The sequence below is a fragment of the Exophiala mesophila genome (genome assembly GCF_000836275.1).
Source record: "Exophiala mesophila strain CBS 40295 unplaced genomic scaffold supercont1.4, whole genome shotgun sequence".
NCBI classification, from domain to species: Eukaryota; Fungi; Ascomycota; class Eurotiomycetes; order Chaetothyriales; family Herpotrichiellaceae; genus Exophiala; species Exophiala mesophila.
The window spans coordinates 2559888-2586233 of NW_015622507.1; the positions used below are offsets into that span (position 1 = coordinate 2559888).

The 26346-nt window shown below is 50.2% G+C and overlaps 5 protein-coding genes across 5 annotated transcripts; 3 read left to right on the top strand and 2 right to left on the bottom strand.

The window, feature by feature from the left end:
* Positions 1 to 9332: 9332 nt before the first annotated feature.
* On the bottom strand, positions 9333 to 10167 carry PV10_06069 (uncharacterized protein). The gene has a single exon (XM_016370821.1). The coding sequence runs from the start codon at positions 10113 to 10115 to the stop codon at positions 9627 to 9629; it is 489 nt and encodes a 162-aa protein (XP_016223114.1). The 5' UTR covers positions 10116 to 10167; the 3' UTR covers positions 9333 to 9626.
* Positions 10168 to 16085: 5918 nt separating this feature from the next.
* Positions 16086 to 16732, top strand: PV10_06070 (uncharacterized protein; the record flags this gene model as incomplete). Its single annotated transcript, XM_016370822.1, has 3 exons — positions 16086 to 16227; positions 16275 to 16438; positions 16484 to 16732. 3 exons carry the CDS (start codon positions 16086 to 16088, stop codon positions 16730 to 16732), a joined length of 555 nt encoding a protein of 184 aa, XP_016223115.1.
* Positions 16733 to 19545: 2813 nt separating this feature from the next.
* On the top strand, positions 19546 to 20475 carry PV10_06071 (uncharacterized protein). The gene has a single exon (XM_016370823.1). The coding sequence runs from the start codon at positions 19642 to 19644 to the stop codon at positions 20152 to 20154; it is 513 nt and encodes a 170-aa protein (XP_016223116.1). The 5' UTR covers positions 19546 to 19641; the 3' UTR covers positions 20155 to 20475.
* A 179-nt stretch (positions 20476 to 20654) lies between these two features.
* PV10_06072 (uncharacterized protein) lies at positions 20655 to 22966 on the bottom strand. The gene is made up of 2 exons (XM_016370824.1): positions 22453 to 22966; positions 20655 to 22394 (listed from the first exon to the last, which is right to left on the bottom strand). The coding sequence occupies exon 2, from the start codon at positions 22056 to 22058 to the stop codon at positions 21534 to 21536; it is 525 nt and encodes a 174-aa protein (XP_016223117.1). The 5' UTR covers positions 22059 to 22394; positions 22453 to 22966; the 3' UTR covers positions 20655 to 21533.
* Positions 22967 to 23376: 410 nt separating this feature from the next.
* On the top strand, positions 23377 to 25081 carry PV10_06073 (uncharacterized protein). Its single transcript, XM_016370825.1, has 2 exons — positions 23377 to 24439; positions 24513 to 25081. Exons 1-2 carry the CDS (start codon positions 23927 to 23929, stop codon positions 24798 to 24800), a joined length of 801 nt encoding a protein of 266 aa, XP_016223118.1. The 5' UTR covers positions 23377 to 23926; the 3' UTR covers positions 24801 to 25081.
* Positions 25082 to 26346: the final 1265 nt, after the last annotated feature.

The window sequence follows — 26346 nt, forward strand, 5'->3', positions numbered from 1 at the left end:
CTAACGTGATTCTGCTCCGCTCTTTGTTGTAGGAATGGGGAGCTCCTCTGACCGATGTGTTCCCACGCGTCGAGTATCGGGATTCGCAAAAATTACCAGCGGCGATTCGGGCGACGGGCAATGATATACGAGACGTCCGAGCAATCATCATGGGGCATCTTCACCTAGACCATGCGGGAGGCCTAGAACATTTCGTAGGGACTGACGTACCTATCTACGTGCACGAGGAGGAGTTCAAACACGCCTGCTGGGCAGTTGGTACAGGGGCTGATCGAGGTGTCTACCAACATAAATATATTAGCCTTGACAAGCTAAAGTGGAGTACTTTCACCGATACCCATCTCGATTTATTCCAGGGCATCACTCTCCACCATAGTCCAGGCCACACGCCGGGGTTAGTAATTATGCAGGTCAACCTAGAGAATTCGGGCACCTTTATCTGGACCACAGACCAGTTCCACGCGGCGGAAAACTACACGGAAAGCCACCCCCAGGGATGGCTGGCTCGAGATCACACGGCGTGGATTAAGAGTTCGACCATGATCAAGAGGCTGCAACGCCTGTTCAACGCTCAATTGATCTTTGGGCATGACCTGGAGGTGGCGGCGAAGCATTTCGGGCAGGTATACCAGTGAGTTATGCCAGAGGCATACTCCGCTGCATTCTGAACAAATGAGATATCTTTGGTATAGGTACTCGCTAGGGAACTCGCATGTGTTTCTGTGGGTAGATATACCTCGGAAGCTCGAAGTCCTAACTCGAGTTATGTAGTTACCCAACTCACAAGATGGTTGGCTGTCAAGCCGTGTCTTTTCTGTTTTCCTCACTGTACGAGAAAGCTAAACATCAGCTACGTAGACCTGAAATAACCAACTGAGTAGACGGTTCGGGCTCCGTCCTCAGAGTTAGAAGTCTCCATAGAAAGGTCAGCCGTACTCCACTTTACGACATCTCTATAGTGGGGGTGGAGCGCTGTTCACTTGCCCCCGGTTCTAGGCATGACCAATTCTTCCGAACATTTTACTACGCCGGGTTTGAAAGTGCCCACCTCCCCTCCCTCTGTCGGTTTACCTTCAAGCTCCAACCTAAGATTCTGGGACCGAAACGTCGAATCACTCATCCCACGATGACAGACAGCAACGAGGCCAACTTACATGTTCAAAGTGAGCCGCCAAAGTCACCGCCAGCCTCTCAATCTACCGGTGCGAGGACAAGAACGGCATGCAAACATTGCAATGCACGTCGTGTCAAGTGTGATGTGATGCAGCAAAAGCCATGTTGGCAGTGCCGGACACGAAATGTCCCTTGTGAACTGATCAGTTCGAAGCGTGGAAAGTAAGTGGTAATCATCAAGCTAGCTATAGATACTATAGGCCTCACACAGCTGTAGGTACGTCCGAGGACCCAACCCCAAAGGCAAGACCGACTCAGCGTCGAGCCGTACAGGCAACGTGACAAAGACACAGTACACCGCGCGCTCAACCGTGTTCTCCAGAGGGGGAACGGATGCCGCGGCGCCGTCAGTCTCTGTGTCAGGCACTGTTTCAGAGCCGATACTGTTCAGTGCCCGAGCGAATGAAGGTCAAGTCCAGGACAACCATACCGTGACCACGACCACAACCACCACAAATGAGAAAGAAACCCTTGGACAAGTTGATGGTCCAGAAATGCTCTTTGCTCGCATGACAGAGCCGGAACTGCTTGCCCAAAATGCTAACGCTGTTCCGGACCAAGCCCGTATGTTGTTCTTTGGCGAAGCGTTACCCATGGGCTTCATCATCAACACCATCTGCAGTCTTGATGGGAGACTACCGATTGTCCGACTACACCACCCTGTTCCTGCCAAAGTCCCGGAGTTTCCGATCTCCCACCTCAATCAGGATGACATTGAAAGGCTGAGAGCTGTGGGTGCGCTGGACCTGCCCGAGAAGGAGATCCGTGACGAACTAATCCGGAACTTTTTCCAATACATTTATCCTGGGTTTCCAGTCCTCGATCGAACCGGGTTTGCCGAACGGTATCAAAACGGTCAATCATCGCTCTTGCTTCTTCAGACTCTCTTCTTTCTTGCGACGACGGTGTGCGACGAATCTCTCCTTGCGAGAGCAGGATTGCCCGATCGACTTCATGCCCGGCAGACGTTCTACAAACGAGCCAAAGCATTGTATGATGCCGATTACGAGCAGGATCAAGTCACTTTGACGTCTGTCCTCTTCTTGCTCTCCTTCTGGTGGGCATACCCGGAAGATCAAAAAGATTCCTGGTTCTGGCTCGGCGCCGCCATTAGCCTTGCCCAAAGCCTCGGATTGCACCGCACGTAGGCTTATTCTAGTCCGAGACATCTTGCACATGATTGGTTAACCACCGTCACAGAACCGCACAATCAAACCTCAGCTCGAAGCGGAGATCCTTGTGGAGGAGGATATGGTGGTCAATCTATGTCAGTGAGAATCTCATCATACCCTGCCCCGCCCGCGCACATGATTCAATATATTTCACGATAGTGGCCGTAAACTGATCTACCTCAGACACGGGATCGACATGTAGCCTCTTCATTAGGGCGACCTTCACGAATTCGCGACGAAGATTGTGACGTCTTAATGCTGACTGAGGAGGACTTCCGAGATCAACATCCATCAAGTGTACAGGCAGAGTTGGTCGGCACACAGGAACCATACCACGTCTCATATTTTATCGAACTCGTCCGCCTGGCATTTCTACGTACGTTAGCCCTCCTTTCACCACATATGAAAACGCTGATTGCAGTTGAGTGGGTCGGGTCCTGTCTATTGGATATACACCTGGGCGTGCGTGGGATGATGAAGCATCCAAGCTTCTTGCCGCTGATTTTCAACAGTGGCAGTGTGCCCTCCCACTGGAGATGTTTCAAAAACCGTTCAAGGAGCCCACAGAACCAGGTTTCTGGGCCTGCATGTTACACTTGAGCTATCAGTACGTGCCTCTGTACATCTTATGGCCTCCGGCTAATCTCTAAGCAGCAATGCTCTCATTCTGTTCTGCAGACCACGCACCATCGAAAGTGTAACTCGGCAAGACTCTGAGGGAGAAATAACAGTACGAAGCAGCGCCGACGCCGTTGCTCGCCTTTCTGAAGACCTGCTGAGTTCCGCCACTCTCCGATATGCTCAATTACATATGTAAGTTATCGTTAAAAATCCTTGTCCAAGGTTGAGGGGACTGACACGAAGATGGTTTTCAGAATCCCAACCTTGTTCGGTGCACTTTCAATCCATTCCCTGGTAATTCTTTGTCGACAGCCGATAATCAGTCAGCTGGCAGAAAATCGAGCTCGTCTGTGCATGCTGGCGCTGAGCGAGCTCTCGAAATTGTGGCCCGCAGCTGGTTGGATCCTGCGAGTCTTTGACAAGGTTCTTCGCCGATTGACCGGTCAAGATCGGTGCTTTGAATGTAGTCCTCCAAGTGGAAAGCCATATGGTTCCCGGCCACAGTCTAGTGGCCCAATTACTCGGCTATCAGATCATCCGACCCTCCGGTCCGGCGAGGGCACATCTGATGTTGCCAGCAATGGTTTGGACAGTCTAATGAGCCCGACGCTCCATAGTTTGCGTGCTTCGACCGGCGCCACGGAGTCGCAGACAGTAGATTCCCCCTTGGGAATCATGCCTGAGGATTGTTGGGCGCAGGAACTGAACTTCGAAGCTTTCGAAAGCATATTCCAAGACTCTTTAACCGGTGAATTTGCACCATATGGGGACTGGGCTGGATTGGCATGTCACCAACCGGCATCGGACTCGACACATCCTTGAACAATGACTACTTTTTCCTCTGGTGACTGAACTTCACTGCTTTCCTTCATGATTTGCTCAAATCGACAGTTCGAGGTCTCTGAAATCAATAATCGCTTGGCTGGCCGCAGAGGAGGGTAAATAAACAAAAATGTCGCCCATCAAAGGCTCTGTTGAATCTACTCCTTCTAAACACGGGTGTCTGACCGTAATTGGTTCTGTCACTTGAATCTTTCCTCGAAGCAGCAAGCTCTAGCCTTCGTTACGAAAGGAGGTGCTAATCGTTCCAGCTATTCCAGGACCCGGACCTGTCTCTTTCCATGCTTCGATCCTGACCAGGTGGGCATGGAGATGAAATGGTCGGTGTCTGACTCGATTGCAGGATTCATCTTACGATCACCAAGAATATAGCTGGATTAAGGTGCGCACCATTGTTGCTGCTACAGATCTCCAATGCGAGGTCTCGGATGGCTTCATCCCCAAATGTTATTCAGCCATTCTCATTCCTAGTCCCACATTGGATGCAAGCAAAACCTGGTCATTTCTGTCACATTGCCATATCGCCGACTTGTCAAAGACCAACAGCAAGTTCAGGGTCCACCTCGATACTGTCTAGCTCCAGACGGCTGGCCCGAGGGATCCACAACCGCCACCTTATTTGCAATGTCGAATCAATGGCTGAGCGGAAGCGAGGAGCCAATAGCCGCCGGCTTTCCGGGCCCGCCATCCCCGGCCTCACTGGGGTCCGAGGGATGGGGATATCTGAATCGGCTATCAGCTGATATTATGTTTGGTCAATGCAACCATTGAGGCCGATCGGGAACATCAGTGTAGGTAGCGAGCCTGGGCGCCGCTCGAGGGGGATGAAATGTGGTTGTTGTTTCTTGAACCAAGTCTTGGTACGTGTCTCCCATATGGGACTATCCATCGGATCAACAGTTTATAAACCTACGAAATGGCACTCTTCTGAGTGGAATTTTAGTCCCTGCAAAAGTCGCTGCTTTACAATCTCACCTCATCACTTCCTTTGGTTCATTCAAGAAGCGACTCTGAGAAACAAGTCTCAATGGCCTTGCCCTCACAGCTTGATGTCCTAGTGATTGGGGCCGGCTTTGGCGGCCTTTGTGCTCTGAAGCACCTAAGAGACGAAGGCTACACAATCAAAATCATTGATACTGCTAGTGATGTGGGTGGAACGTGGTACTGGAATCGCTACCCCGGCGCTATGAGTGACTCGAAATCCGTCATATATCGGTTTTCTTGGGACAAAGACGATCTCCAGAACTACCCCTGGTCCGAACATTACCTCAAGCAAAAGGAGATCCTCCAATACTTCCAGCATGTCGCGACTAAACACGACCTATATAAGGACATTCAATTCCAGACCGAACTCACTTCGGCTGATTATGACGGAGAAACTGGACAATGGAATGTTAGTCTGAGTACCGGAGAGACCATCGTTGCTCGATACGTCGTCACAGCATTGGGAATTCTCTCTGTCCCGAATTATCCTAAGATACCAGGCTTAGAGACTTTCAAAGGCCAGAAAGTCCACACTTCTCGTTGGCCAGCCGACTTAGACCTCTCTCAAAAGCGTGTGGGTGTCATTGGCAACGGTTCGACCGGTGTTCAGGTCATCACCGCTCTTGCAGGCCACACCAAGTCCCTGGTCTCCTTTCAGCGCCATCCCCAATATAGTGTACCAAGTGGAGACGGGCCAGTTTCCTCCGGATATCGGCAGTGGGCTAATGACAACTACGACACAATCTTTTCCCGAGCCAAGCAGTCCTATGTAGGGATGGAGCTGTTTGAGTCGAGCAGGCCATATGACTCGGTCCCGCCCGAAGAAGCGGAGATGATATTCGAGCACTTGTGGCAACGAGGCAATGGCTTCAATTTCTACTACTGTGGATTTAACGATATTGGTTTCAATAAGGTGGCCAACGAGCACGCGTGCAACTTCATCCGGAGTAAGATCGACTCGATCGTGCAGGATCCAGAAAAGGCGCGCAAGCTCAAACCGAACGAGCTGCATGCACGTCGACCTATCTGCGACAATGGTTATTACTATGCATTTAACAAGCCCGGCGTGGACATTGTGCATATTGGAGAGACGCCCATTGTCGCAATTCGAAAGAATGGTATTGAAACCACCGCCGGCTTCCACGAGCTCGATGTCATTATCTTTGCGACAGGGTTCGATGCTGTTGATGGGAACTACAACCGCATTCGCATCCGTGGCCGAGGAGGCAAGAGCTTGAAGGAATATTGGGATGCCCGCGAACGGGGCCCATCTGCTTACCTCGGAGCATCTGTGCCTGAGTTCCCCAACCTCTTGATGATCGGCGGGCCGCTGGGTCCCTTTGCCAATTTTCCCCCGGTGGTCGAGACTTATACTGAGCTGATCTCTGGTTTACTGGCGGAAGCAGAGAGGGCTCGCCGGTTACCGGGCTCGAGACCTGGAAGCGAAGGCACCATCATCGAAGCCACGAAGCAAGCCGAGGATGGATGGACTACCGATGCTGAGAACGTCGTCGACAGCAGCCTGCTCAAGGAGGCCAATTCGTGGCTCTTCGGGAACAACGTAGAGGGCAAGAAGCGAGCCATTCGTTTTCACTTTGGAGGCATGGGCCACTTTTACAATACCGTACATCGAGTCATTAGTGAAGGTTTCCCAGGCTTTCAGCCCTTTTCGCAGGACACATCAACTACAGGGCACGGAGCCGATATCAAGGCAACCAAGACGCACGTCGAGGATGCCGAGGTCAACGGCATTTCCAACACCAAGGTAGGCATTGTAGCCTAAGCGTCGATGTAGACAAAGTCGGCGTGAGGAGGGCTGCCTGCCTGCCTCCTGTGCACAGTGGAGCATGGTCCGAGGGCGGTCACAACTTTCCAAATTCTGTGTCATCTTATGGCGATGACTGGGGGCTTCATTAAACACAATGCAGAACGTGGTTTGGATTTTAGGGTTGATGCGCTGCCATGGACTCGTTCTAGATTGGCATGATGCTGAGTGAATCTTGAGTCTCTACCGCTTCAGTCATCCCATCTTGGAGGGGAGCAGAACCACCTGGCAGAATGCATACATATGACCGTGTTGTATCTCATATCGGATGCCTTATACAAATACTTTCACCAATGATCTCTATAGCAATTCAAAATTTTCCCAGATTGTATTTCTGATTCTCAGTGTCCAGCCCCTTCTCTTCGTCTCTCCTGGTAATGCAGTTGATAGCATACTGGTACGTTTCTTTTCGTTCTCATCAAGCTTGAGACTATATCACCTTGAGACTATACACCCTGAAAAGAGACATTGAGTGAGGTGATTCGACGGACTGACCAACGAATCTTTCCTGGTTGGGCCGTTTTGGGAAGGGAAGGGGGGCGGGGAGGGTTGCGGGTTTGATGAGAATGGCCGACTACGTCTCACCTCGGCTGGTAGAAGTGACATTGCATCGGGTGAATCGTGAAGGGTCTTAGGACATCATGAACCCGCGGCGATATGATATTACTTCCCAAAAGGTGGGAGGTGCGGGTGGGTCTCTGGAAAAGGGGTGGGAAAGGTCAGTTGAATCTCGGAACCGATTGCATCACCGTCTAGACCAGAACCCCAATACTCGGCACTCTGAACAGGTCTGTAGATTGTCCAAAATGCTTCTGACCCACTTATGGTCACTCACCCCGCGGTCGGGGCTTCTATTCAACTAGGCTGGCTGCGCCGTAGTCTTTGTCACCGGCATCGTATCCTGGTATATGACTGTGGTGAAAGCCGCAAATTTGATCTGAATCTTTTCCAGAAAGCACCACGCCTTCTTTGATTTTGGGACGGGACACTGCTAAAGTTGTTATGAGTGACGTCTCTCCAGGATTTCACCACCTCAAACCCATCCACCTAACGTGATCGCGAAACTTTCCCCAACTTCGAGAGCTCAGCGACAGACTTGGTCATCAATCGATTGAAAGTTTCACCATGGAGTGTAAGTCACTTAAGAGCAAGATTATTGGGGTGACTGGCGGTGCCTCGGGTATTGGTCTGGCGATTGTGCGGAAACTCCTGGCGGTGGAAGCCAAGGTTGCCGTTGCCGATCTGTCTCCCCAACCGGAAGAACTGTCCAACAATCCTAACGTTATCTACACGAAGGTGAACGTGACTTCACGAGAGGAAGTCCGCAGCTGGGTCGAGGAAATCGTTGAGAAATTCGGGCGTCTGGACGGCATGTGTGCCAACGCCGGCATCTGTCCAGTGGAAAATGGTGTTGCTAGCGACGATGTCTACCGCCGGATCATCGAAGTCTGCATAACTGGGGTATGGAACACGGGGACCGAGGCATATCGCCAATTCCAGCGACAGAAAGGCGGCGGTGTCCTGGTCAACACGGCCAGTGCTGCGGGCTTAAAGGGCTACCGAAATATGGCTGTTTACTCAACTGCCAAACATGCCGTGGTGGGTTTCACGAGATGTTGGTCTTTGGATTGGGCCCCCGAGGGCATTCGTGTGAATGCAATTGCTCCAGGTGAGAGATTCAAACTTGCGTGTTGAACAGCCGTTCCATCACCGGCCGGTATCTCACATATTGTTCACAATTAACACCCGAGATCCCCAGGATTTACCGAATCTCCCATGACTGACGCCGTTATAAAAGACTTTCCACAAGTCGCCGAATCTATGATCGCCGCCATTCCCTTAGGAAGAATGGGCAAGGCAGAAGAGCTTGCAGATAGTGCCTTGTTCCTGTTGGGCGACACGGCTTCCAACATCACGGGTTCTATTCTCGTCTGTGATGGCGGTATGCTCAATTCGTGAGCTTGGGTCTAAGTCGATGCCTCTGGTACCACAGTTTCTGGAGCAATCTACTGTAAGCACAGGCATCAGTTCAAGCCAGCCAAGCGCCGTGCTCGGTTTGCTGTTTGATGCATCGTATGCATTGGACACGCGTGCATGAGGCGTGGCTGGCTTGCTGGAATCTCGATTTATCGTCCAGAAATAACCAATACATTTTTCGGCAACCCTTTTTTAATCTGTACGTCCGCCGATCATCCCACGGCGAAACTGCGCCCTCAAGCGTAAGGAGGAATTCCTCCCAAGTTGACCATGTTCTGGTCTCGGAAACCCTTCAGTGACGTGTTTGCTCCGCTTGGTTCCCCCATTCCCGCCCTACAGAGTCATTTGTACCCGGATGGCGACGTCCCGGAAGCTTAGGTTCCCAGCACCTTGTTTCATTCTAATCTATATTGAACGAACGTTGAACCGAAACTTTCTCAACTATTCCAGCATTCTTTATTGACTTTCTTCATACAGGCTGATAATCGAGATTTGCACTTGACTGCATTGGTGGCCTGGTATCACGCTCCGCGGATCACCCCAGACCTCGTCGTTGGGATGATTTCGCCATGGACCAGGCACCAAAACACAAACAACCCGGCTAACACCTATAATGACAACGGGGAAAGGGCGTGTCGGGGAATAGGTGCCGTCAGATATACCCCGAGGCCAGCACTGGTGAAGCTAGATGTGCCCAAATGAAAAGTTCATAAGGAACCCGACGAAAAGGGGGATAAAAGGGAAAATAACGAACGACAGTGACGATGCCCCCTATACCGAGGCATAAGTATCTCTATGGCATAGCTGAGGAATTCATCTTACTAAGACCACAGACAAGTCCGGGACCCGGTCCAAATCAAGAGATGACCTTGTTACAACCGGTACTGTTGTGTGGAAGCTCACGAGCAGAGCCGCCATGAGATCAACCAACCGATGGATCTGCCCAATCGTTCAGAGATCTGCAACTAGTAGAGCAGCTAGGGTGTTGACATATGCCCCCCCAAACACAACTCATCCAGTCTTCCTCTCTCAAGCTACTTCTTCTCCGCCTCGTTCATCTCCTTGATCGCTTGTTTCAACTCATGAGAGTCCACGAAGACCTCATAAAACTCTGCCTGCTGATCTTTTCCATCTCCCGCATCCGCGAACCTGATGGCAGAAGCAAAATCGAAATCAATCTTCCGGCCATTTCGCAGCTTATACCACAGTGACCCCTTAACTAAAACCTCCTGCTTTCCCTTCTCAGATCCGCCCGCCAGAACATAAAACTTTTTCAAGGTGTGCTCAAGGTCCACGATGGGCCCGTTGATGGGATGGATCATGGTGTCGCGAAATGCGCGGATTGCTTCACGGCCTGTGGTCGTTGTGCCGTAGACTAATTGGCCTTCCGGTGCGAAGAGATTGAGATACTCATGATTGGAATTGGGATCGTCCCAGGAGCGAAAGAAGGCAGGAAGTTGTTTGTCGAGTGGAGATGGAATAGAATCCTGGTTGGCGAAGGTGTAGTTGTTTCTGGAGGTCATCGTGTTGTGTTGTTCGTCGCTCTTAAACAATACGGAAGCAGTCCTTTGTGTTATAGTATATCTATAACGTGACTCCCAGCTCTAAATCTGCGGCACGCCCTTTTTATATATCGGCAGGGATACGGCTCAACCTCCAAACATGGGTTAGATTCGCGAGTATAGTATTATACCCGCAGTGAGGATGGCATATTATAAATCGCCCCACAAGCACTGTGTCACTGGCCCGAAAGACTATCCCTCGGACCTCGCTAGCTTGAGTACGTCATACTCAAGAGCTCCTCCTAGCCTCGCTCAAACTAGTATTTCCCAGCGTCCTGACTACCCGGCACAACCTCCCCTCAAAATTGTCAAATAACAGGTGTCAAGCACTCCCTGGCCGAAAGTTACGGATCCATCACTGCTCTATGTTTCTCGTTAGAATGAGACGCTTGCTTGCCCACGAGAACGCCTGACCCTGCCCGCTTCCGAAATGTTGATTGTGTCGCTTCCGAATTATTGCCGAACAATCGTTAGGGCGCTTGCTCACCATGGGCTTTCAGACCAATTTCAGTCTCCATGGACCACGGTCGAATCCGTCGCAGGTCTTGAGTTTGACACTAAGTAGGTAAGGTCCTATGTATGTCCCTACATTGTGAGCTACCGTTGCGCACACATGTCTCGGCAGTCCGACCGGGACTAGCCTCCTTCTTACAGTGCCAGTGCTCGCGGGGGTCTCTGTAGTCGGCCTCGTACCTTAGATAAACGTAGTTATTTCTATCAATTGAGATTCCTAGTTGGAGAGTAATATCGCTACAGCGAACCTTCCTCTCATAGCAGACTAATCAACGCCGCCTCTTGTTCTCGCTTGAGCCTCCAGGTCACACGCACACCATTTCGAAGCCTCGTCCATGAGCATGGCTGACCACAATGCAAGAGAAATACAATTACTGTCAGAACGCATCGGAAAACCCTAGGTATGTTTCATTCAACTTCATATGCCCATTCGTGTGATCTTATGGATTGGGATATTGTCCTATCACACCTCGACGATAGCCCGATACCTCATGTTCCCCTCATCCAACTTCTTCATGGCAGCCGTAATGCCCTCTATTGTCAGGGGAAACTTCTCCAATATTGGCCTGATGTTATGTTTGGCAGCGAAAGTCAACATCGCCCTCATTGATTGAGGATGCGCCCCGCCCGACCCAATAATGCTGTACCCATATACCAATAAGGGAAAGATAGGCACAGGCCAGGCATCGAAGCTCGTGGTAAGTGGAAACACCTTTGCAAACGGTGCTAGCACGGGAACGTATCTGTTGCAACAGCATTAGTCAAGAGGACTCCTCGGAAGGTAGATTGAAATCGGGGGAGGGGAGGTTATCCACTCACAAGGACAAATCTGGAAGGACGTTCGTCGTGATAAGCAAGAAATCAATAGGCTCGATGCCTTCGAACTTAGTCACGCCCTTAGTGGCATGGAACTCCGATGCTCCAAGCTTGAAAGCCTCGTCCTTCTTCGACTCTGTGCCTGAGAACACAACGGCTTCCATCCCCATCTTGTTAACGAATTGAATGGCTAGATGACCCAGTCCTCCGATGCCCAAGATGCCGACACGGTCTCCCGATTTGGCGCCATGTTCGTACAAAGGTCCCCAGACCGTGGCTCCTCCACACATCAGTGGTCCAGCTGACGCCGAATCAATCGCGTCGGGAATCTTGAACAGAGCGGAGACGTCCCAGGCAAGTCCGGTGCTGAAGGTGCCCTGGTCCAAGTTCGCCGTCCCAAATTGCTCCGAGTTGAGACATTTAGAGTGTTGACCAGTCAAACATGGCTTACAGTGTAGACAAACCTTCTGGATCCAGCCCATCCCTACGCGGTCACCGACTTTCAGATCTGAGATGTCCGGGACCATGGAACCAATCTCCTTAATGATGCCGACGCCTTCGTGGCCCAGGCCTTGGTCTTGATGTCGAAAATGTTCGTCTGTGCCGCACACGCCACTATGCGTAATTTGGACCAAGGCCTGTCTCGGTCCGACATCCCGGTGGCCTTTGGCCTCGACGATCTCTCCGGACTTGGAGCCCTTGAAGACTGTGAAGTCGATACCCATCGTTGGCGCACTAGTTTTGAGAATCGGATTGAAGGAAGTAAGGTAACGAATTCGACTTGGATGCACAATGTCACGAGAAAAAAGGGGTCTTGCAAGCTAGTCCTCGAGTCTACCTAGGAGAGGATTGCTTGTGAATTTATACAGCTAGCAAAGGGAGGTAGTCTACCTCCTGCCTCCGAAGCTCCTCTCTAATCCCCGTTGCACTAGATCCGTTCTTGTAAACTCCGTTACCCACATATTGTTAATCAAGTTACACGCGCGGTGATGGCCCACGTCGGGAACCACCAGGCAGATGCGACGACGGGTGGACATACACGGCTACCTTCCTATCTTCCTACCTGTCTAAGGAGTCCTGAGGTACAGAATACGATGTCTGCAACAATGATCGGCTTCTTTTGATTGGCTGCTTGCCCTCCGGCCAATTACCCAGAGCGGAAAAGGTGGCGTGGCCGCTTTAGGAAATTGCAAGGTTATATCGATTCCGAGCAAGGCTAGATAGCTATCCATCCGAGGAGCTCTGCGTTCATCGGAGCCGAGAGACCCTGGACATTACGCATTAAAGTGGCTAGAAAGCATGATTTAGCATAGCGGATCCATTGCCCTTGCAAATCGTGGATACTAGCCCCGTTGCCGTCTTCGTGGAGACGAGCGCAAGTCTCTGACATTTGTGATTATTGACATCATGAAAACTTCGTACTGCACTCATTACTAAGTATAGACTGACTGGGAGTCCCTAAGTCCGAAATGCCAACCGCGTCCACAATGACGTCCACAACGACCTGAATTGCACCTCGGCCGTGACTGCTGCTGACCAAGGTATACACCTGTCAGGCAGGCTTTAACTATGGCAGAGGCTCTAATCTGTCCGTGATGCTTATTCTGACCATGGCTCAAAAATCATGGTAAATTTGGGTAAGCATGTAGCCCAAACATTCACCCTTTATGTGTGATGTATCTCTGTTGTGGTTTATCGATCCTCCTCTGTTTCTACTTCTGAAGTGCACTAACGAGGAACATCTGGTTCGCCTGCAACAGCTTGTCAAGTGAATCCTCTCCCACCAGATCCACCAAGAAGTTCGTCCTCGCGGTGGTCTCGGGGGTCCATTTGGGCACAAACACAGACTCATCCCTTCCACCCTCAAGTGGTGCATCGTAAATCATAGCGTCCGGCAGCTTGTCGTTGCCATTGGCGGGCCACGGTTCTGCACCGTTGATGAAGGCAATGAGGTCTTTGGCATACCGTTCGGCACAGAGCCGCTGACCGGAACTCACTCAGTTGCTCGTGGAAATTTTGCCCAGTGCGTGCGTCGCATGCCCCTTCCAAGCTCCATCCCACGGGTTGGGGCTGTTGAAATGGCACAGATATGCTTCGTTGTAGGCCACTGACGAGGCGGCACACGCTCGCATCACGTACCTGGTGGGCAGCGCAAAAGACACATCTGCGGCAAAATCCAGGCACGGCTTGGTTGTCTCTCGCGAGTTAACTTTGATGTTGGCGTCCAGTCCATACGCTGAGATAATGGCAGGGGCAATCTTCGATCTATATGAATGGCCTCCTGGCAAAATTTCTTTACTTCTAGCGGAAGCGGATTTCCATGCTGTGCAAGGCTGCCTCACCCTTACCACTATTGATTGAGTCTCTGACAAGTTGTTTATTTGAGCTGACAGTTCACTCATTCATCCACCCACCCACATAATTCTCGCGTAATCGTACGGCACTCTGGCCTAAGCTCGGCTACATGCTCTTACTGATTCACAATCTACAGCCATCGTAGGGAAGATGTCACCATTACTTACCTATAGACTGTTAACGCCCATGTTTTCGTAGCACAAATAGGCGGGTCACAGCAAAGACACATAAAGGAGGGCGGACATCGAAGGCTGCAAGCCACCAGATAATTCGATCGAGCACTTTTGCCTTTGATAACTGTAGGAATTCGAAGATACTCCCAAAGGGACCCACCGCTAGTTTTCAGGTGCTTGTATCATGTGCAAGGAATCACCTGATTTCGTCAGCAATTGGTTAGGTACACAGTCTTACAAAGCCTGTTAGAGTGACACTTCTAGTTTACCTAAATTGTGACAGCGAAAACATAGCATGATAGGCATATTTGCTTTAGTGAGACTCTTACTTCCTCTTCTTCGAAATTAGCTACCTGCTATACCGAAAGCTGGGATATCCTCCATTTCAACCCCGTGGGCTTGACGAATGACATACTTGACGTGGTCAAGAGTGCTCTCTGCGAGGAATGGACTATCATTTGTCCCCATAACCGTGTCCCAATCCTCAAGAAAGCCTTCTGTAGATTCCGATTTCAGACCCGGAAATGTGGCCAGTGTTTCTCTCGCTGCTCGATCAGCACTTGCGGAAAACACTTCGCCTGAGGTCGGACACTCTTCGCTGCAAAGTGCCAGTGCAAATGGCACGACCCCCTATTGAATCGTTGGTCAGTAAAGTCGCCGAAATTGATATGTATGGGACTTTCGGCTTTACTGGCATTTAAGAGAAGGGAATGAATTTACCTCGGGAGGGAAGTACGTTCGGGTGACCATTTTCGTTCCTTCAGACAAATCTCCCATCCTGGAAGCAGCTGAAGGCATAATGCAATCGATTTTGATACCATCCTGCGGTGACCATCTGCCCAGCTCTCGTGTAATTGCAAAAATAGCGCCTTTCGATGCCCCATATGCACAATCTCCTCCAGCTCCAAATCCATATATGGCATTGGATGAAACATTGACGATTCTCCCATATTTCTGTCTGGCCATGATCGGATAAGCCGCGCTGGTCACCATTGTCGTACCAAGTACACCAATCTCGAGCACACGCATGAACGCAGGTCCATCCACATCATCATGAGAGGAGGGCTTTCCAGAGATCCCGGCATTGTTGATCAAAATGTGGACGGTGCCGAACGCCTCGACTGCGGCCTGGATGATCGCCTTGCCGTCCCTAGAAACATCACCACCGTGCGTAATCGCTGTCCCTCCGGCAGCCTTGATCTCGTCGACGACGGACTGTGCTCGTGAGACAGATCCCGCTTGTCCTTCGAGCGTACCGCCGTAGTCGTTGACGAGCACTCTGGCTCCTTTTGCTGCCAGTGCAAGAGCGTACTGTCTTCCGAGACCAGTCCCGGCCCCAGTGACAACGGCGACCTTGCCACGAACTGACATGTTTGACTAATGATATGTCTATGAAGTCTGATGACTGTATTCAATAATTATGCATCTTGAAGCGATTTGTGCATACAAGCGCCGCATTGATTGGTAGTATATGTATTATGATACTGGCCTTGTATACAAATGGTTTGCCCCGGCGTCCACAAATGTTCCGCACGAGTGCATCTCTAAGGTACCAAGCGTACTGTGGTCCACGAAGTAGGTGCTCGCTGAACATTGGCACCGGAAGGTCCATTCCCAGAAAACCAAGGCAACCCAGCGCTGAAAATGAGGAGCCAATGGTTGCACCAGAGATTTGTTTGTTGGTGAGTAGGTAATTGTTCCGGAAATTAGGCCGCCTCGTGGTTGGTGCCTCTCGCACACGCCAGGGCTCCCCAGATGCAGATGCGGGAGGAATTCGGACAACCTCCACAACATATGCACTCCGATCTTGAATGGGGGTATGAGCGAAATCCAGCCAGCGGTTTGAAGCTATTTCCTGCTTGCTTGTGCTTGTTTTCCGGTCGGCCTCTGCAGGCCCGCGGGTCAACCGGGCGCCTTTCTTCCGCCCTGTTGGTGACAATGATTCTGGAATGAGATATCCGATGATCCACACCTTCCAGCCATGGCCGCTTGCATAATCAAGACTAGCGAGTGAGTTTGATATAAGCTCGATTGACTGTGAACAACACCCTCGTTGGAAGATAAGGGCCACTTAATGGAGGGTAAGGTATTCGCCGTCACGGGTGCCGGATCAGGCATCGGTCGAGCCACTGCCATACGATTGGCAGAACTGGGGGCTCGAGGTGTTGCTCTTAGTGACCTTTTTGAAAGTGCCCTAGAAGAGACAAAGGCGGAATGTAAGAGTTTTTAACCGTGAAGAGATATCGCTGTTAACCACTTTCAGGCTCGCGATATAACACGGATGTTACGATTACAACGGTTGATGTTAGCGATACAAAGCAAGTGGATTCCTGGCTGGATAGAGTCATTACCCACTTTGGCAAGCTTGATGGTGCTGCAAATGTTGCTGGAATCGCTGGTGGGGATGGTCAGATAACTGAGGCCATCGTACGAAACTTTCCCCTACATTGAATCCCATCTGATTGTCATCAGGACCAAGCGGCGTGGGAGAAGATGATTGCAGTCAATCTAACAGGAGTCATGAACTGTATGAGAGCCGAGCTCCAGAGAATCAACAAACCTGGTGGCTCAATAGTCAACGTCTCTAGCACGTCAGGCCTTCGAGGCCTGGCGAACAACGCTGCATACGCCTCGAGCAAGTTTGGCGTCATTGGTCTCACAGAGTCAACGGCAGCTGAGTATGGGAAGAAGGGGGTCAGGGTGAACGCAGTTTTACCGTGAGTTTTTCACCGTCCTTGAGCCACATTACAACTCCACTTAGAGGTATTGACCAACTGATCCAGCGGCCTGATTGACACTAAGATCTTTCGCGACGGAGAAGCAAAAGGGTTGTTCAATGCAGATATTGTAAGCAGTGGAACTTTGATGGGTCGGATGGGCAAAGCAGAAGAAGTGGCCAAAGTACCTGGGGACCTACTCAGTCCAACTTGCTTTCTATTATCTCCACTTCCGTGTACTATAACAAGGTGTCATTTCAGACCTCTCTAAGTCTATTTTAAGGCACTATCCAGAAATTAGGCGACGGTGTCGAGAGACCAAAAGTAGACACGACTTGTTGAAAAGTGCGCGACATCTCGCGCTTTCTACGACGTTTGCCGTCGTACCTCGTAAATGCTTAAATCGAGTATCTGGTGTTGAAAGACGGTGTCAATCGCCTTCTCGGACAAGACCGATATAACCTTCCTCGCGAGGAGGTTCGTAATGATGCATTATTTCGGGGCTGACTGTAAGGCACCTTAAAATACCTTGTCGACACTGGCGTTGTAGCGCTACATCAAAGGCTTCGTCCCACACCTTTTCTCAAAGCAAGTGACACCTTCGGGGCTCCTATCGCAGTTGCTGCAAACAGGAACCATAGCTGGCCGTATGCGTCGATGTCGCTGGGGTATCTTGTCTATCTAATGACTTTGGCCAGCAACGATATCGTGAAGCGTCGATTGCTGAACCACCGTGGTACTCGACATACATGTGATCCTATTCATCGACCCTCTCGTCACAATGACTTAGCCATAGGACGGCCTATTCGTACCCAAAAGAGGACGGGTCTGTTTTAGCAGTGGACATTGAGTTTCGATCTTGTTAGAGATGAGGGCTATCTATTCTTTGATGTCGATATCCCAATCCACATCGTCTTCAAGTATGAGTGCAATAGAAGAGCCAGAAGCAATGACATGTTTGATCATGTCAAGATGCGATAACCACGCTTTTGTACTGTCGATCCATAATTTGGCTGCAAGTCTTCACCGGGTTTGATTACAGACTTGAATGCTTAATTAACTCTGGAGGATTTTGTGTCTGAATTAGTATCGTTATCTTCAGTCCCGATAAGTTTGCCAACTAAACTAAGGTCTCACTCCCGGCCGACTCTTGCTGTTATTCTTGCTCCTCTCCTTCGACTACGCTTGGAATCCTGACCCTCGGTCTATGTTTCTACCGTTATTATGACTGGGCTTGCCGTGACTGCGGCCGATCGATGGACTCGGTCTAAGCCTAATTGAAAGGAGAAGGGTCTACACACAGAAGCTGGGAAGTCTTGCGGTAGTGAGAAGGACGTCTCTAAGACAAAGGCACTGCCACACGCGCTCAATAACGTCCCGAGGTAAGTCATTCCTATGGCTAAGGGTGACCTTGTTCTCAGGGTCAAGCACTCCGCTTGGGACTACCTGTTCTGTGACGATACGTACCAAAGCTGGCGATGAGCCTAATAGTCACTTGAGTGAAGGATGAACATTTTCATAGTTGTCAGTGGCGCCCTGGTTTGTCCCTATCCGCCACGTGCCTCTACCTACGACGCGACGCGGCATGTTAAGTTCATCTATGATGTACGCCAATTCCGGGACAGGCGCCAGGAAGTATAGCCTACCACCAGATATTCTCTGATTAGAGATCAATAACTTTTTCACCCGTGAAAGTGCTGATGTGACCTGCTCAAGGCGAAAGCCAGTACCACCGAGCATTTCTGGAGTAGTCGAGTGGCAAGTCCAACGATCGCTCGAGTCTACGAGCATGGGCGGTTGACTAGGCTGACTAGGCGATGCACCGCATGGAAGCGAAGCAGTGGCTCCTTCTCTCACGTGGGCAGTATCATGGTGCAATTGGGTACATGAAGCAACCTGTTTATCTTGGATCTATGTCTTGTACTTCGGAACACGGCTGCTATAGCTTCTTTCGGGAGGAGTTACAGGTCTTGTGATCGACAGTATAATCGTTGATTGCAAGGCTTCTCAAGCTTCTAAAACTACTCCCGGTCGCCGTCCTCAGCACGAGACGAGAAGACTAACCAAAATACTACGCAAGTATCATTATTTCACTATTAGGTTCAATAGCTGCAAATTTTGGAAGAATAGTCGATGAAAAGTTTGAGGCGTCTGATGTTAGTTAGGAGCTCGACCATGAATAAAAGTACCTTCCCTCGTAAACGAAGGTTTATAGCCATATAGGCTAGTGTTATGGCCAACGAAGGCTTGACTAGTTTGGCGAAGCTTAGCGAAGCAAGTGTCAGTGCACAAGCCATGTCGAACTACTCTTCCCTTGGCGGTCATAGCCCTCTATAATGGCCACCCTGTGAACTTTTACACTACGTTGACTAGTTTGAGTTGGCTACTTACGAGTTGCCTAGGTAGGTCGTATCTTGGACGACATACGAAGTTTTACATAGTTTCGCCCTTTACAGCCTTGGCATTATCCTGTCTGTCATCCACGGCATGGGACCAGGGTATCCACCCGTGCCACCCAAGACGTCGACGTTGTTGCTTGGTTTGAACGTGCCCATCAAAAGACTAAAGTGGCACAGGGCAAACTTCTCACTTTCTCTGCATTTCAATGGTCAACCAGTCCTTGTACGACACTAACGATGTACTGTCTTAGCAGTGAACAAGCCGAGTCGTATGAATTATTGACAGGAACTATGTTCAGCCTCAAATCCTTGATACGGGAACCACTACTGATGTCTTGCACTGCCACCATGTAGGTTAGGACAGAAGAGACATATAAGACTGGTCGCTCAGCAGCAGACACTTCAATGTTCAGCAGTGGGGATTCCAAGCACACAAACAATCATCCACTCCATTGACTCCAAACCAGACTCTTCCATCGACTTCAACACACACCACGCAAATCAAGCCACAGCCATGCGATCATTCTCAGTCTTCCTCATCTCCCTCTTGGGAGGAGCAGCAATGGTGTCTGCCGAGTGCTGCTCGAGCCCCGCTTACTGCCTCGACGGAAGGGAGAGCTCCATATGGGATTGCTGCGCGTACGGTTCTTGCAATATCTTCTGTTGCAACTGTGACGGTGGCTGTATAACAGGCCCGGCCAAGCGATCTTGGGAAGATTGGGCCAATCACGGTCCCGGCCACCTTCCTGGCCTCTCTGACGCAAGCTCGGACTGTGGACTGACACGCGACGACAACCAGTGCGTGCTCGACAAGATCGCTGAATTGGACACCGACCATGACGGAAAGGTCACTTTGGCTAACATCCTTGCGAACCCGGATGTTGTCAGACCTGGACTATCTGAGTCTGGTCTCAGCCTTGCCGAGATCGTGGGTAACTTGACAAAGCTCTTCGAAATCTTTGACACGAGTGAAGATGGATATCTGGTGTACGATGAGGCCAATACTCCCCAGCCCGCCAAAATCTAGAAGAAGCCAAGAATCAACTCAGAATACACTGCAGCATTGGTGGAGCGGAGAACAGGTTGAATAAGAGGGACGTATCCTATTTAATGGAGGGACGTATGGGGTTGCAGGATTTGCAGAGCTGTCGTCACTGGAGGAGTACGGGGCTATGTTGCATGTCATATGGGGTCGGTCAATCAATACTTTGGTCTATGGGCAGCAACGACTCTTGAGTCGACGTAGCGACACAACCAAGGCAGCATTTAGTTGTATATGCGCTCATAACCCTAGATGGACTGACGCCCGTGTTCATTAATCAATAATCAAGGAATCTCAAATGAAAAATTCTTCCCTTACATCTATAAGTAGTAATTCCTGTCTTAACATCCACGCATCAATCAACGACTTTAAGCAGGACCAAATGTTCAAGTTACAACCGTTACCATGCAAAAGAAACATTTGCGAATGTTCGATGATTGAGTAGGCTAATACACATGTATCATCTGATCACTAGTGAGACCTTTGTGGGCAATAGGTATTAGATTGTGTGAGTTATAAGGTTACCTAGGCTATATACATCCTGGCTCTGGGCAAGGTTCATCATCGTGAGGCAGGGGCCGAACAACCACTTATTGACATTGTCCCATTTTCGGAATTTTCAGGTAGCAATACATTAACTAGCACTTACGTCCACCCACTCGATGCGAAATCTCTTTTAAGAAGTTAACGGCGTCAGGGAAGCATAGGAATGAAGGCCAAACACCATATAGCGCGACCAGGATTGGTTGACAACATACACCGTTAGGAGTCTTCCGTATATCATGGCAGAATGCTGCTAGAGCAGCAAGACGTTGACGAGATAAACCCTCCACGCTTTCCCCCACCCAACCACAGGGCGGCCACAGCCTCATCCCAAAGCGGTTTGAGCAGCAAGCAGCTTTCCCAACTCTTGGCAGCTAGCTTCCGAGATGAGGGGCGAAATTGAGCCGGAATCAACGAATGGTACGATGAAGAGCACAGTTATCTTGCAGTACCACGATCGTCTATCAGCATTTCTTGCTGCGCGGACCGTTCACTTCCAAGGAAGTCCTGGGGCATGTATTGCCAGCTCGGCTGTATGGTAGGCTTGCTTGTGTGTAGTCAGGGAGCCTCGAACGCGTCATATGCTTACTTAGTCGCCCACGTCGTCCTCCGTCTGGGTTGCCTGTTGGGACCGGTAATAAGCCACCGCACGTTGCGCTCCATGTGCTGCAACAGACTTTACCGAGTTCCTCTTCCTCCCTCAATCAAGGTGGGTTCGTCCTCGGCTGGTAAGTCGTGGATGCAACAGAGTTCGGACAAAGTCGATACTATCATCTTGCCAGGAGACGATTTGGGGTTGGGCAAAGAGCTTGGGAGGTGGATCACAACCTCCAGCGATCCGGCATTTGAAGTGCAAATTTCGTCTCATGATCACCTCGATCATAGGCCCTTGCGAGCTTGGACGGTAATGTTCTTGCCCTCCTTGACAAGATCCAGCCCAATAACCTTGCCTTGATCTTGCACCGTCTTGACCGCACTTGCATGATTCCACATCTGCACACCTTGCAATTGCGCCGAGTACAGAAGTTGGCCCACCAGAGCGTTGCCATTTGCCATTGCCGTCCCTTTGCCGTATATGGCCAGGTCAGAGAGATACCGTAGTACCTTCCTTGTGGCAAAGGATAGGTTGGCGAAGCTCTTGAAGGGATTGGTGAGGATCGACACATCAGCCGGGTCGGCTTGCATTGTGCCAAATGCCGAAGACCCTTGGATAGGATATCGTACGTCCTTGACCAGGCGACGTAGCTTGCGGCCGTCGAACTCCTTGGTGAGCAGAGTGCGTCCAACCGAGGCGCCTTTCTTTGAGACATGATAATCTGGCAGCGGCACCGGCTTGAAACGAACATGGGAATTTGCCTCCATCCACTTTGCCATCTGTGGCGCCGAGTTGATATACGTTTGAATCTTCTCCTTGTCGTAGAGATCGCCCAATACCTGTTGGAGATAGGTGTCGGCCTGGGGAGATGAATCTTTGATGCCGATAGACGGTTGATGGTGGTTATTCGGGATCCATGCTCCCCCTCCAGAGTAGGCTGTCGTGCCTCCAAAATAGCGAGTCTTTTCCAGCACCAAAACCTTGAGCCCGTGTTTCGCAGCTGTCACAGCGGTGGCTAATCCTGAACAGCCAGAGCTAACAACCACAATATCGTACACTGCATCGTACACGGCACCACCATCGTAAGCTGTGAGAAGATATATTAGCTTTTGCAATGATCAAGCAAGGAAAGCAACATAACTCACCTTTGAGACGAGTATCAGCACTGCTGACGCTTCGACGACATGTCAACGACGCTGGCCAGGCCACGTTGCTGTGGCACAACGGTCACGACAACAGCCGGAAACCCAACGCAGTCATGGATCCTTTCTAATGGGAATTTTCGGGCCTGATCATGAGACCCAACATGACTAAGTGGTTGCAGTTGGTATTTAGGCGTTCAAAACAAGTCGCCATGTTCATTTTGGCCCACTAAAGCCGAGGTCCTGGCCCAGACCTGGCTTGTGACTATTTACCTACCTAGCAGATCGGAGCAGGAACATGAATACTCGAGCGGTGCATTTTCCGGTCGGACACGGAGAGGAAGCGGTGCTATTTCGATTGCGGTTCAATGTTGAGGACTCGAAGAAATCCTTTGGATTATCACATTCGTTCGCTTCACTTATATTTTTCTATGATCCTGACCATGCTGAGTGTCCATCAAGGAGAAATAAACATTGACGACTCTTCGCATGTGCAAAGAAGTACGACAGGGCGACGGGCAAAGGATGCTGGAAGTCCCAGAACCCATCGGACTATTTTGAAGCCGGATCATTAGACTAGTATGATTACATAATCACCTTATTATTATCTTTCGCTAGGCGTGGCCATGGACTGTCACGTGAATTCTAGCACGTGACATTGTACTCTAATGCCTAAGAAAACAATCCACGTGACTATCATACGTGACCTCTGCGCCAAGAGGAGGCCAGCCTTAGGGTCCTCATTCTTTAGCTCCACACGATTCGTGTGGAGGAAAGAACAGCGTTTGTGAGGAGTCTCAAGGTTCATGACACAAGACGAAATGCTGAGTCACACCAGATCCGTCGACAGAGCTGAGTCACAAAGACTACCGTGCCGCAGCGCAAGCCATTCGTATCTGTACAACAGCTTCCCCAATAAAGACATGTCGGTAAGTAGTGACCTTTCTAGGGCAATAATGATTTGGTGCCAACGTCGATAGCACCACAGTAACGAGGCCAGTGCGACGATAGAGTGTTTGGGATCCAGCTTTGGATCCAGAAGCATTTGCCAGGCGACCAATTAGAAGTCACGAGAGGTCTGGAGTCAAGACCCCGACAACGAGTGAAGAAGGAGCGATGCAGGCGTTGCCCCTCGGCCCCTCCTCCCTGCAGACATGCCTGACCCGGTCGCTTCTGCGCCTTTACCTAAACAACCAATTTGACGTCATCAACCGGTTCCCTCTTCTGGCGGGCAGTCACGGAAACATTGACCCCTCCATCAAATCACAAACAGCAACACAGTCGCAGGCTGGGTCCATGCCCATGCCTAGCAATTGCTCGACTTGGGGTCAATGGTAGGACCAGAAAAAAGGTATAATAGAACTCTGTCCTTCCTGCTCAGCTCAGAGATTTACTTTTTGCTCTGTCTCCTCTTCCATCTTCCTTTATTCACAATCATCTAGCCCTTGCCATCGATTCCATCACCTCTCTAGACAACATGCCTGTCTCCGTCCCCCAATCCACCTCCCTCAAGGACCTCCTCTCCCTCAAGGGAAAGGTCGTCATTGTCACCGGTGCCTCAGGCCCAACTGGTATCGGCACTGAGGCTGCTCGTGGATGTGCCGAGATGGGTGCTGACGTGGCCATCACATACGCATCCAGACCACAGGGTGGAGAGAAGAACGCACAGGAGCTCCAGGACAAGTATGGAGTCAAGTCCAAGGCATACAAGTGCGACGTCGGCAAATACGCCGATGTCGAGAAGTTGGTTGCCGACGTCATCAAGGATTTCGGCAAGGTTGATGTCTTCATCGCCAACGCTGGACGTACTGCCGACTCTGGTATCCTTGATGCCTCGGTCGAGAAGTGGGAGGAGGTCATCCAGACTGATTTGACCGGTGTCTACCACTGCGCCCGTGCTGCTGGTCTGCACTTCAGAGAACGAAAGACTGGAAGCTTCATCATCACTGCTTCCATGTCCGGTCACATTGCCAACTTCCCTCAAGAACAGGTAAGAGGATTTGATCATTCCAAAGACACCAAAGCAGCTTCAGAATCCAGCGCTAACTGTTTTTCCTCCACAGACCAGCTACAACGTCGCCAAAGCCGGCTGTATCCATCTCGCCCGATCTCTCGCCAACGAATGGCGTGACTTTGCCCGTGTCAATTCCGTCTCCCCCGGCTATATCGACACTGGTCTGTCCGACTTTGTTGCCAAGGACATTCAGGAATTGTGGCATAGCATGATTCCTCTTGGCCGTGACGGAAAGGCCACTGAGCTCAAGGGTGCTTATGTCTACCTTGCATCTGACGCCAGTTCCTACACCACCGGTACCGACATCGTTATTGACGGTGGTTACACCGCCCGATAGATGTACGTTGTTTTGAAAGGGGGCACGATAAGAGTTGGAATTGGTCGATGTAAGAGTTTATGTGCCTGCACATCTATGTCTACTGGACGCAGGTAGTGTACGTTTTGGTCATCTACACATTGCCCGGCGCAAAGGTGCTGTTACGACCCGTCCTGCATCTTGTCTTTGACATTGTCGATGCTTCACCCTGCGTGGCGTCGAGGCATTCCTCCTTGTCACGAACATTAATTTACATTGATACGTCCATACATGACCAAAAAAGACTTTATTTTCACGACAAACCAGTCCTTGGAAAAACGACTCAGTGACATTCTTATTGCACTTCTTATCGCACGTGACCGGTGAAATACCAAACACACTAGATCTTACTGGGGAACAGATACAGATGCAAATGACCCGACGGATCATTGTCCCGGGTGACTACATTGCGCTATACTTGATACTCTAATAATGTAAATTTAACCACAAATCGACAAATTCTGTAGTATTAGGTCTTGACTTGGTTCCACCACACTGCTCTCGTGGTACATAGGTACTATTAATACCTATCTATATCAAAAATGACCTAGACTTCGAGAGAGTATGTGGTACTTAGTACACTCGAGAATTGGGCGGGGGCTTGTGGGAAAAGTGCGACCGTCACCGTCCCCGTCCATCTACAGCGCCGTGTGTGTGTGCGCGAGGGTGACGAGGATCTAAGGGTGTTCGGATGTGTTTGAATCTCGACCAAGGGTGATGGTGATGGACTTTGACCGCCAAAACTTTAACAAGATGAGAGTCCCAACGGCATGAAACATGGACTTCAATGGTTCGAGGCACAGCAAGTACGTGCCTAAAGTACTAAGGTACCTGTACTTGCTCTGACCAATTCCTCCATCCTTCGACATGGAACTGGATGAAGAAAAAGAGTCCGGTTGGTTGTTTGCGATGACAATGGTAATTGTATGATATGATATGAGAAAACCCGTCTATATCATTCTGATTCAGTCCAGTCCAGTCCAGTCCATGTTCTCGACAAGAAGTGCTCAGAAACGTGGACATCTTCCAGTGGTACTACCTGGTACGTACCTACTCAGTAGGAACATCCATCTCTGTACTACAGAACAGATATCAAAAATTGATGCATCGGTTCCGTTCTATCATTGTCTCTGTGCCCGCTGTGCCCACTGTGTCCTGTCTCTGTGTCACACCAGGAGCTCGAACGTCTGTAGATGTCCTTCCTCCCCCGGACCTCCTCTCATCCCCCCCCCTCTCCTCGTTTTTCTCCAGGACCGGGGATCGTAATCGCAATCACAATCGTTTCGTTCCTCTCCGTTTGCTCCCCCTTACTTACCGGTCAAACAGAACTGGAGGAAAGATAATCTCGTAATCTCGACATTCGATAAGAATGTTGGATGTATGTGTCTGAGGTGTGCTGAATACCTTGGTTTCATCAGTATCAGTATCGGTATATACTAGATACCTCCTTCATTGACTGATTGCGAATCCCTCTTGATTCAAACTCCTGATTGTATCGAGAGCCAACCGTACAGCATCATCCATACGT